Source organism: Pelophylax lessonae, assembly GCF_965119305.1.
Source record: "Pelophylax lessonae genome assembly, chromosome: 7".
NCBI lineage: Eukaryota > Metazoa > Chordata > Amphibia > Anura > Ranidae > Pelophylax > Pelophylax lessonae.
Genome location: NC_138774.1, coordinates 51,868,343 through 51,880,998, shown reverse-complemented (window position 1 = coordinate 51,880,998; position 12,656 = coordinate 51,868,343). Strand labels below are relative to the sequence as shown.

Here is a 12,656-nt window from a genome sequence, read left to right as displayed (position 1 = left end):
TCGGTGATACACCACCTTCGGGACGTCCCAGAGCAGTATCACAACTGAGGGGTGGGAAAATGGAAATCAAATCCCAATCTAGAAGGCCCAACCGGTGCCAACTAGAAGTTTACAATGCTCATCCTTAATGATGAGACTCAACAAAAAAAATTTTCAAACAGAAAAAAACCCTCGAGGTAGACCACCGGTCTCCTCAAATTGCGGCCTGCAAAACCTTGCGGCCAAATGAGGCATCCGCCGATGCCGTCACATCAATTTTATAGAATTTTGTAAAGGTATGTACCGACGACCAGGTGGCCGCCTTACATACCTGGACCACTGACGCCTGATGGCGAAAGGCCCAGGAAGTACTGAGCGCTCGAGTGGAGTGCGCCCTAACAGGGAACGGAGGACTCTGACCCTTAATAGAATAAGCCTGTACCACCGTTTGTCTAATCCATTTGGCAATGGTCACGGCAGATGCAGGCAAACCCTTTCTGGGGCCATCCGTGATCACAAAAAGTGAATCCGTCTTACGGAATGATTCCGTAGCTTTCAGGTATACCCTGATTGCCCGAACCACATCTAAGGAATGCAACGCATGTTCCCGATGATGCTTGGGCTGAGGACACAAGGAAGGTAGTACAATATCTTCATTCAGATGAAAATCTGAAACCACCTTGGGAAGAAAAGATGGTTTAGGATGAAGTACTACCTTATCCCTATGAATCACTAGGTATGGTGACTGGCATGATAATGCAGCCAGTTCTGACACCCTGCGAGCAGAAGTAATAGCCACCAAGAAGGCCACCTTCTGGGATAAAGTAAGCAAGGGAATCTCCCTGATGTTTTCAAAGGGAGGTTTCTGTAGAACCGACAAAACCAAATTAAGATCCCAGGGCGGTAAGGGCGCGCGGACTGGAGGAGCCAGGTGCCGCACCCCCTGGATGAAATTCCGCACCAAGGATTTGGTAGCTAAAGGCTTCTGAAAGAAGATTGCTAATGCTGAAACTTGACCCTTGATGGTGCTCAAGGCTAGCTTCTGCTCAACCCCTTGTTGCAAAAAGGCCAATATTCGAGTTACCGAATAGGTACGTGGAGGAAATCCTAAAGATTCGCACCACGCAATATAAGTCTTCCATGTGTGATAATAGACTTTGCTGGAAGTCGCTTTCCTTGCTTTAATAAGGGTAGGAATGACTGAAGCTGACAAACCTCTGTCCTTCAGTACTTGGGTCTCAATGGCCAGGCCATTAAACCCAGCGACTGTAAAGCATGATGGTAATTTGGTCCTTGAGACCACAGACACTCCCTGAGACGAAGTTCCCACGGAACGTCTACGACTAACATGTCCAAGTCGGCCAGGCCGGCTAGAGGAGGCCAGCCTAGAATTTCTAGGACCACTGGCGCTGACTGGATCTGAACCAGGCGTCCCTAGAGGTATCTGGCCCCGACCATCCGAGAAAGTCTGGTCGTTTTCTGTTCCCACACATTTATCAGATACCTGATAGTTATCAGGAAAGGTGATCTTTTCTGGTTGAACCTCAGGGACCGAAGTCACCCGACTAGAGGCTACTTGGCCTATCTGGTCAACCAGATCCGATTCCTGTGAGGTATCGGGACTAATCTTGGTTGATGCTCGATCTAATGTCCTGAATACCGGTGAAAACGTCCCCCCACCCTGAAACCGGGTGGGGGCGCACCTTCAGGCTGTGTACTCCTTTGCTTCGGGTTTGGCTGGGTTGGTCTTTTGCTTGTCCGACCAGCCCTTCTTGAACCCTCCTGGAGGAGTCTTGCCTTTCCCGCTAGTACCAGCCAGGCGCCCTTTATGGGCGGTAAAGAAAGGTCCTCGCTTGTTGCGAGGTCCCTTAGCTTTAGCAGCCTGTGGCAAAAAAGTGCTCTTGCCCCCAGTGGCATCCTTAATGATTTCATCTAAGTTGGCCCCAAATAGACGATTCCCCTGAAAGGGGAGATTTGTCAAGGTCTTCTTGGAACCTAGGTCAGCTGACCAGCATTTTAACCACAGCACACGTCTGATGATCACCGCTGTCTTAGATGCATGCCCTAATAAGGGAGTAGTGTCCAAGGCTGCGTCACAGATAAACTGTAGCCCTTGTATAATCTGTTCCATCAAATCAGATGTCTCCTGGGGAATATCTTTTCCCCTAAGATCTTGGCGTACCATTTTCACCCATTCCGTAAGTGTCTGGGAAACTAGACCAATAACAATTACTGGTCTAAATGCTGACCCTATCAGAGAGAAGATGGTGCGGGACTCTGCTTCCATCTTTCGATCCACCGGATCCTTAAAGGACGAAGTGTCCTCCACTGGAATAACCGTGGCTTTATTCAGCCTGGCAATAGGCGGATCCACGACTGGTGGTACCGTCCATTTCTTAATGATGGATTCCTCAAACGGATAGCGTCTAGCAATACGCTTGGAAATAGTAAAGGTACGTTTAGAATGCTCCCATTCTCCTTTAATCTGATTACCGAAACATTTAGGTACAGGAAAAGCCTTCATCGTCTTGATGGGCTTATTAGTACCAAAAGGAATCTCTGTTTCAGTTGCCTCTGCCGGTAAAGCCTCAAGTTTTAAGGTTTCCTGCACTGCCACAACTAGTGCGTCCACCAATGCTTCTTCCTGAATAATGGCAGGAGAAGAAGCGTCCTCCTCACTGTCTGAGGGGGCTTTACCTGGGATAACAGCCCTTGCAGAGGAACCTGCAACTGCCGTGACCACCTCTGAATCTGAGTCAGAGGTGTCAGATGGTATAGGGGTAGGCGGGGGTCGCTTCCTTGACCCCCGTCCCTGACAGGCCGCCTCCACCCGAGCCACCATAGACTCCAAAATTGCTGTAAATGACTCTATACTCTGTGCACCGGCGGGTCCCGTGGCCCCCTCGAGGGAAACAGGTGGGGGAATAAGTGTGGCAGGGTCCATGATAACTCCAGTTACTTCCTGGATAATATAATTCAAAAATAAAACTTTTTTTTTTTTTTTTTCGACCCCCAGCGCCACAAAAGCCCCTTAGTGTTACCTGCTAGGGATCCCTATCGATCGAGAGAGAGAGAGAGATAGACCCCCAGGCTCACCACTTGATGCTCAGAGTTTAACTGCAACAGGTTACAGCGCTGTCTTAACAAACAGGAAGTCTTTTGGCTGGCTGCCCAGGAAGAAAGGAGGCGGCTCCGCCCCTCTGTACGCCTTCCGGCGCCTCCCCCAAGCTCCACGAGGTGTTTGGATCACCTCAAACATGGCCGCCCCCATGCTGGAGACACGAGGCTCCGCCAAAATGGCGGCTCGTGCGATCCAGCAAAAAAAATGGCGGCGGCCCGTACTGAATAGCGGTGTGCTGCAGGGCACACAACACTCTCACTGCATGGGGATATGGCGTGGTTGGCGGTACCGGCCCTGGCGGACCGCATGGCCGTTCGGGAGGCCTGCTAATAGCTGGAGATCTGATTAGGAAGGCAGTCTACATGTCCGTGGCTACTGACTGGTAGGTAGCTTATTCTTAACCCATAAGATTCCCAGAATGCCACAGATTACATCTTTAAGACATGTATACAATTAGATTGTTAGCTCCCAAACCAAGCCTCCTGGCTTTTTTGCACACATAAAATCACACTCAAAATAGGAGGATCTGTGTTATGTTGTAGGATAGAAAGGGACTCTATCTTACCATACAGAGAGGGGCCCGCGTTCACCACAACACCCGTCAGGGGGAAAGGGGGAACATACTACTCACCATACCGGAACCAGGCGGGCACCAACTCCTGACAGTACCCCTCTCCACCGGGGCGGGAGGGCTGTCGACCGATACGGACGCCGTGACTCATGGTCTTTGGCGTTTCGGCGAGACATTTAACTCGCGTGGACAGTCCTTTAATGGGACTTTGTCGCGGCCGACCCAGCGCGGAGCTATGGCCTGCACGCGCTCGTAGGCTGAACTGGGGTGACCACCGGATCTCAACATCCAGCCCGTCGCCCAGTTCAGCTTTCTTGCTTGAAGATCTCACAGGAACACTGGAGAAAAAAGCTGTCTAAAAAAAAATCCTTTAAGAAAAAATTCTTGCCAGGACCTAAGATCCCAGCAAGGTGTCTAGGTCCTTACTCCTAACTAGACAGAAAATAACTGATTTGCTGAGGCAGAGAGAGAGAGGATATACCCTCTGGGACTGCCCCTAGGGTGTGGCCAGAGCTTTTTAATTTCCTGTCTAGTCCTGCTCCTGCGGAGGTAACATAACCCGAAGGTGGTGTATCACCGAGGACTACATCTGTCAATGAGCGCTAGAGAAATAAGATATTACTGAAAGGAGAGATATGGAATTACAGATTGGGGATGTATAGAATTGTAGAGGGGGTGATGTGTGTTACTGTAGAGGGGTGATGTATTGCATTTCAGAATGAGAAATGTATTGGCATAGCAGAGGGGAAACGTATGGAAATGTACAATGGGAGACATATGGAATCACAGATTGGTAAATGTATAGAATTACAGAGGAGATGTATTAAATTGCAGAGAAGATATATCCTAGAATTGGGGTCACAGTAGGACTTCATGGGGGGGGTGGTTAGGGGGGATGTCTGAAATGGAAGGTCTTCTCTGATGTATAAGCTCCCAGAAGAAAGGAGTGAAGTTCTGGCACAGTAACACATTGTGGTTGTGTATGAGGGGCGTGCGCTCCCTCCGCTCACAGTTCCTCTCTTCTGTCCAGCGTCCAGTATGAGGATATTCTGCCTGGGACTGCGAGGGACATTCACAGCTGTGACAGTGAGTCTGTACAGAACTCTGCATGGTCTTCTCATATACTTTCCAGGGATCACTTTACCTGCCTGACTGCTCTCACCTGTCTACTACTCCCTCTCCTCCATACCTATGGAGATCTCTCCTCTGTAGGATCACTAAGTGTCCTACCTCTCTGGTCTGCTTGTCTGTATTCTGATATCTTCACATTGAAATGTGTATGTGCTGAAATTGCGCTTGAAGCATTTTAAAGGGCAAGTTCACACAAAACGAATATTTGATCTTTCAGTGGGTTGAGCCTCCCATTGGAATGTTATACTTTTGAGGAACTTTAATTGTGAATTCTCATCCCTGCCCACTTTCATTAAGAAGTGCTCTTCATTATGGCTCTCTTATTTATTTTTTTATTTATTGACTTATTATAATGTTTATTGTAATTTATAAAAAGATCAATCCAGAAGATGGGGGTCAGAGCCAGGACCTCCATTAGGTAATTTTTGGCTATGGATCTGCAGTAACTTTCCGCATAATGCAACTAACTGAAAATGTCATTTTAAAGTGGTTTGACCTTTTAATATTCACACTTTGATATACTGTAGTTTTTATTGAAAATGTCTTATTCATTGTTTATTTTTCGGAATTTGTTTCCAAATTCTTACATATACTTGTGCTTTACCATTCTCTGGCACATGTTTTATTTCCACCTCGTGGTGAACTTTGCTGCCTTTCCATACACCAGCAGTGTAATGTGCAGGAAATATCGGTTGGAGAAGGAAAGGACTGCTGATAAGGAAGCAGAATTTCCATTGAGTGAAGGTTTTGATGTATCCCCTATAGAACGGTTCTGGCAGAGCGGGAACCTCTGACATTTCACATCAGAGAAGTGTAAATCCCTAAAGGATTACAATGTGATATAGAAGAAAGGAAAAAAAAAAAGAGAGCAGATAGATAAAATACACACGAGGCTCATTTATAATCCCCCCCCCCCCCCCCACACACACACACTCGCTTTTAGATTGCAAGCTCTTAGGACCAGGAGGACCTTTTTCCTAACTCTCTTATATTGAATGGTATTGTAACTCTACCATCTTTTTAAAAATAAAAATACAGGTATTTAATTTTTATATACATTTAATAGATGATAGATAGATAGATAGATAGATAGATAGATAGATAGATAGATAGATAGATAGATAGATAGATAGATAGATAGATAGATAGATAGATAGATAGATAGATAGATAGATAGATAGATAGATAGATAGATACGTAGAATAGAGATAGATAGATAGATAGATAGATAGATAGATAGATAGATAGATAGATAGATAGATAGATAGATAGATACATACATACATACATACATACATACATAGATACATACATACATAGATACATACATAGATACATACATACATATAATAGAGATAGATAAATAGATAGATACATAGATACATACATACATAGAATAGAGATAGATAGATAGATACATACATATAATAGAGATAGATAAATAGATAGATACATACATACATACATACATATATACATAGAATAGAGATAGATACATACATAGAATAGAGATAGAGATAGAGATAGAGATAGAGATAGAGATAGAGATAGATAGATAGATAGATAGATAGATAGATAGATAGATAGATAGATAGATAGATAGATAGATAGATAGATAGATAGATAGATAGATAGATATATATGCTCAAAAAAAATGAAAGGAACACTTTTTAAGAGTATTTTTCAGAGTATAGCATCATGTCAATTCAACTCCTGGGATATTGATCTGGTCAGTTAAGTAGCAGAGGGGGTTGTTAGTCAGTTTCATCTGCTTTGGTGTTAATGAAATATACAACAGGTGCACTAGATGAGCAACAATGAGACAACCTTCAAAACAGAATGGTTTTATAGGTGGAGGCCACTGAAATTATTTTCTCTACTCATCTTTTCTGACTGTTTTTCACTAGTTTTACATTTGGCTAGGGTCAGTGTCACTGCTGGTAGCATGAGGAGATACCTGGACCCTATAGAGGTTGCGCAGGCAGTCCAACTCCTCCAGGATGGCACATCAATACGTGCCATTGCCAGAAGGTTTGCTGTGTCTCCCAGCAGTCTCAAGAGCATGGAGGAGATTCTAGGAGACAGGCAGTTACTCTAGGAGAGCTGGATGGGGTCGTAGAAGGTCCTTAACCCATCAGCAGGACCGGTGTCTGCTCCTTTGTACAAGGAGGAACAGGATGAGCACTGCTAGAGCCCTACAAAATGACCTCCAGCAGGCCACTGGTGTGAATGTCTCTGACCAAACAGTCAGAAACAGACTTCAGGAGGGTGGCCTGAGGGCCCGATGTCCTCTAGTGGACCCTGTGCTCACTGCCCGGCACTGTGGCGCTTTATTGGCTTTTGCCATTGAACGCGAGAACTGGCAGGTCTGCCACTGGTGCCCTGTGCTTTTCACAGATGAGAGCAGGTTCACCCTGAGCACATGTGACAGACATGAAATGGTCTGGAGAAGCCATGGAGAACGTTATGCTGCCTGTAACATCGTTCAGCATGACCGGTTTGGTGGTGGGTCAGTGATGGTCTGGAAAGGCATATCCATGGAGGGCGCACAGCCCTCTATAGGCTAGACAATGGCACCCTGACTGCCATTAGGTATAGGGATTAAATCTTTGGACCTATTGTCAGACCCTATGCTGGTGCAGTGGGTCCTGGGTTTCCTACTGGTTCACGACAATGCCCGGCCTTATGTGGTGAGAGTATGCAGCCAGTTCCTGGAGGATGAAGGAAATTATACCATTGAATGGCCCCCACGCTCGCCTGACCTAAATCCAATAGAACATCTCTGGGACATTATGTTTTGGTCCATCCGATGCTACCAGGTTGCACCTCAGTCTGTTCAGGAGCTCAGAGATGCTCTGGTCCTGATCTGGGAGGAAACACTGGGAGGACACCATCTATCGTCTCAAAAGGAGCATGCCCCGATGTTGTCAGACATGCATATAAGCACGTGGGGGCCATACAAACTACTGAGTTCCATTTTGAGTTTCTGCAATGAAATTTCAGCAAATTAGACTCGCCTGCTACATAATTTTATCTTTGATTTTCGGGGTGTCTCTGAATTCAGCCCTCTGTAGGGTGATCATTTTCATTTCCATCAAACGATGTGCCATCCTTTCCTTCCTAACACATTACCCAGTCCATATCAGTATAGATATCCAGCGTGAGATTTTTACCCATTGAGATCTGATGTGTTTTCAGAGTGTTCCTTAATTTTTTTTGAGCAGTGTGTGTATATAAATATATAAACAAATAATTTAAAGAAATACATTATACATTATATATATATATATATAATATATATATATAAATGACTATATTATATTCTTTAATATAAAATAAATTGTAAAGTGCTGCCTAAACTGTTAATGTTACAAATCCTGAATAACAATATTAATAATAATAAACAAAAAAGTAATCTGTACTAACTGACATCCATCCAGGTGATATTTGGCTGATGCTACACATCCGATCTGATTTATTATGTGTGTGTTCTTAAACTGGCCATACACTAGTAGATTTTCGAATGAACGTTCATACAAAAATTATTTGAACATTCAATGACTGGACGAATGTCATTTGAAAGTACTTCAAAATGTTGTTTGCTTTTAACATTTGATTTTGGAATAAATGTAATTTCCCGAACAAATACAACCTACGCTGCTAGAAATTAATTTGTTTGAGAAAAAATGTCCATCCTGCTCATTTGAATTTTCTTGACACTGTGGTCGAAAAAAAGTCCCCCCCCCCCCGACCCAAAGCATCCCCCCCCCATGTTGAGGGCATGTGGCCTGGTGCTGTATGGTTCAGGAGGTGGGCGCTCACTTGTTCCCCCCCCCCTTCTTGGCCTGCCAGGCTGCATGCTAAGATAAGGGCTTGGTATGGATTTAGGGGGGGGGGGACCCCACGCCGTTTTTGTTTTTAATTTTGGCGTGTTTTTTTCAGTTTTTTATTGCCAGCATCGGTTTCTTTTTCACATTCAGCTGTCAGCGGGCAATCTGGCTGACAGCTAATGACTCATCTGTTGTTAAGGATGTGGCGGCCAGCTTCCCGGCCTGCTCCATAACAACAAGCTATATACGGGTTATTAAGGACACCAGCTGCCCTGCTCCTTAATGCTACAGCTACTAAACACAGCTTACACACTAGGCTAAACACTGCTAAACGCTGGCAAAACAAAACTCTAAAGGCCCGTACACACGTACCAATTGTCGGCAAAAACTGTTCAGCTGCTGAACGATCAGCCGATTTTCGGCTTGTTAGTATGATGCTTCCGACAGCCGACAGCGCACTTTCGGCCGAACAGATTCTGTCATGCAAGCATTAAAATTTTTGTATGCCAACACCAGAACGGCCGATTGTTCGCCAGTCAGTACAGAATTTGGCCGACAGACAGCAGATTAGCAAGACTGGGCATGCTCAGAAAAGAAAAAAGACAAGGAAAGTTAACCATTACATGACATCACTTCTGCAGTCGACTGTTGTTGGCCGACAAAATTCATGTGCAGTCTTTTGCAGTTTTCAACAGACACGACAGCCCTGGACAAAAGATGGTCGATCGTTCGGCCGACGATCGGTACGTGTGTACTGGGCTTTAAACAATAACGTTTTTGTTGGCCAGTGCTTAGCTTTATAGTGTGGATGAAGCCTTACTGGTGACCTTCTTATGACAATACCAATCACCTGGCTGTCATAGTGATCCAATGACTTTACCACATTCTCAGCCACTGACCTGGAAGGATATTCAGATCAGGAGTTCTGACTGCAGTGGCTTAAAGCAATATTAAACCCAAAACCAAAATATATTGCAGCTTACCAATCATTAAATGTGGCGGCTGCATTAGTTTTCTTTTCTTTGGCTTTTTTCCCCTCTGTTTTCCCTCTGTTTTCACCTGGTGATCTGGCCAGTAACACACATCCTGTATTAGTGAGACACAAGTCTGGAAGAAGCAGCACAGGAGGCACAGCAGACAGCAGGATTGTCAGACTGGGTGTGGGTAGTGTTAAATGTATTAGCAGATTTAGATACACTAACAAATTGAAGCCAAGCTCTAGCTGACACTTTATAATCAGTTACAGCAAACAGGTTTTCCTTTTGGGATAAAGATTTTGCATGAATAAATAAGAGCTGATCATTTTAATCACCCCTGCCAGTGTTAAATGGTTTTATCTCATCCATGTAAATTGATAAATTCTACCGGAGAGCTTGTGCTTTTGAAAAACGACAGACTTGCTGGCTGGATCACCAGATGAAAGTAGAAGAAAGTCTAAAAAAGAAAAGAAAACGAATGCAGCATCACATCTTAGAATTGGTAGGCTGCAATTTGATAAATGTTTGCTTTTGGGTTTAATACTTTTTATTTCTAATTATGGTAACTCAAGACCCATAGAAATCAGAGGATCATTATAACTAGGCAATTTCTAGCAAGGCAGCTAACTGCAGCCCACATATACTGACCGGCTATAACATTATGAGCACTGACGGGTAAAGTGAATAGGATTGATTATCCGGTTACAATTACATCTGAAAGTGGGTGGGATATATAAGGCAGCAAGTAAACATGTTGTCTCTGAAGTTAATGTGTTGAAAGCAGAAAAAATGGGCAAGCGTAAGGATTTGAATGACTTTAACAAGGACCAAATTGTAATGATTAAATTACTGGGTTGGAGAAACTCCAAAACTGCGGCGGTGGATGCCTGATCAGTGTACCGGCCCCCTGTTGATACCATGTGATCGCTGTGACCAATCACAGCAGATAACATGACATTTGTGCACAATGGATGGCTTCCATTCATGCCATTCATTGTGTACTATTGTGTTGATCTCTGTGATTGGTCACAGAGATCACATGGTACAGACAGGGCCAATTACAGTCAATCTTTGCCATGTGATTAGCTGTGGGCAATCACAGCTAATCACAATAGTAAACATTGAATAAACAGATTTTATTCAGAATAACAGTAATCATAGTGTAAAAAAAAAAAAAAAATCCAGAGAGCAATACACCTTCCTAGAGCAGTACAGTGTTACTAAGGTAACTCTGTATTACTGTGGTCACAGTATGTAAAAAAAAAAGTGGAAAATAAATATTTAAAACATTAAAACATGATTCCATTATTATCATTATTTTACATTCTGCCAGTCAGTGCCCCTGATCCCTGCCACACCAGTTATATGATGACGCTGGTGACAGTATGTAAAAAACAAGAAAAACTAAAAAAAAAAAGGAAATAAATATTTAAAACATTAAAAAATAATTCCATTATTATTATCATTATTTTACATACTGTCACCAGTCAGTGTCCCTGATCACTGCCACACCATTTATATGATGATGCTGGTGATAGTATGTAAAAAAAAAAAAAAAGTTGAATTTCTCTTGTCTTCATTTTCCAAAAAATTGTGATAAAAAATGACAACTTCAACAAACTCACCATGCCTTCTACTAAATACCGCGGACTGTCTACTATCCAAAAAGGGGTCATTAGGGGGGTATTTGCACTGTCCTGGCATTTAGGGCTTTAAGAAATGAGGATTGATCGATTTTGAGGTATATATACAGTATATATATATATATATATATATATATATATATATACACGCCATAGTTTGTGGACTAATTTTCCTACGGATCAAATAATATACACCTTTTTTGGGTTATTTGATTTGGGTTATTTTTCTGTAGCAGAATACAGTTTGGCCTAAATTTATGAAGAACAATTATTTATTTGCAAAATTTTAAAATAGAAATGATGAAAAACTTGCTTTTTTCACAATTTTCCACCTTTTTTCATTTATTTAGTAAAACAAAAAAAAACCCAGAGGTGATTAAATACTACCAAAGGAAAGCTCTATTTGTGGGAAAAAATGTATTTTGGGTACAGCGCTGCTTGACTGAGTAATTGTCATTCAAAGTGTACAAGTGCTGAAAGCTGAAAATTGGCCTGGGCAGGAAGGGGGTGAAAGTGCCCAGTATTGAATAGGTTAAAGGTAAACAATATACAGTATATATACCTGTCTATCCTTTCTATCAATGCACTGAGAGGAGGGGGGAGGGTCTCTCCTCTGCAGGGCTGTATCAAGACATTGTGCTGCCTGGGTCTAAGAACAAAATGCTGCCCCCCCCCCCCAAAAAAAAAGAAAGAAACACGCCCACCAAAAGGCTCCCACATCCATTACTTTATATTATGATAATTACATTTATCAGGAAGTCAGATTTGGCACTAAACACAGAAGTGTAAATCTAGGTTAAGGGCCAGTTCAGACCAGGATCACATGGAAACACACGCTTTCCCGCGGGGAGCATTTTGACAGTCCGTTCATTTGAATGGGCTGCAAAAAGTAACGGACTACGGAAAAAGTAGCGTTTACATTACTTTTAAAAATACGCTGCACCAAGCTGCAAAGTACTAGAGTACCATGCGATTTTGTGCCTGTAAGCACACAGCATTTGCGATCTGCACTTGGGGTGCCATTAACAATACATTGGCACCCACATGCAGGAGATCGCAAGGGTAGAGTGTTCACCTACTGCATAGGAAACGCCCACACAGCGCACCTTAGCTGCACTGACTGTGTGTTGGTGTGAACAAACCCCCAATCAACCAGGTATATTAGGGAGCCCCCACTCCCCCAGACCCCTACACATGACATGAGCATGATATTTACAGTCAACTTTACAATTTACAATCAATCCCTTATACAGCCCAGGAATCTCCATGGCCACATGCAGTGTCCCCCTGGGAAGGACAGGGTGTCCAGACCGGGACTCACCTGTGACCCCGCAGACAGTCCGTCCAGGGTAACTGCTCTCTGGCTGGCCTGGCTGGCTCTAATAACGTGGTGGCGGTGTGAGT

General features: G+C 43.6%; 1 protein-coding gene across 4 annotated transcripts in view; it reads left to right on the top strand.

The window, feature by feature from the left end:
- The window catches only part of EGFL8 (EGF like domain multiple 8), a 120,157-nt gene that overhangs the window by 76,245 nt on the left and 31,256 nt on the right, over positions 1 to 12,656 (top strand). The window contains exon 1 of one of the 4 annotated variants that reach the window (XM_082263875.1): positions 4,648 to 4,757. The exons of 2 other annotated variants lie outside the window; for them this stretch is intronic. In XM_082263875.1, coding sequence (XP_082120001.1) covers positions 4,710 to 4,757 — 48 coding nt within the window. In that variant the 5' untranslated portion in view covers positions 4,648 to 4,709. Of the gene's footprint in view, positions 1 to 4,647; positions 4,758 to 12,656 lie in introns of those variants that run through there. One more of the 4 variants, XM_082263874.1, reaches the window with a different exon arrangement.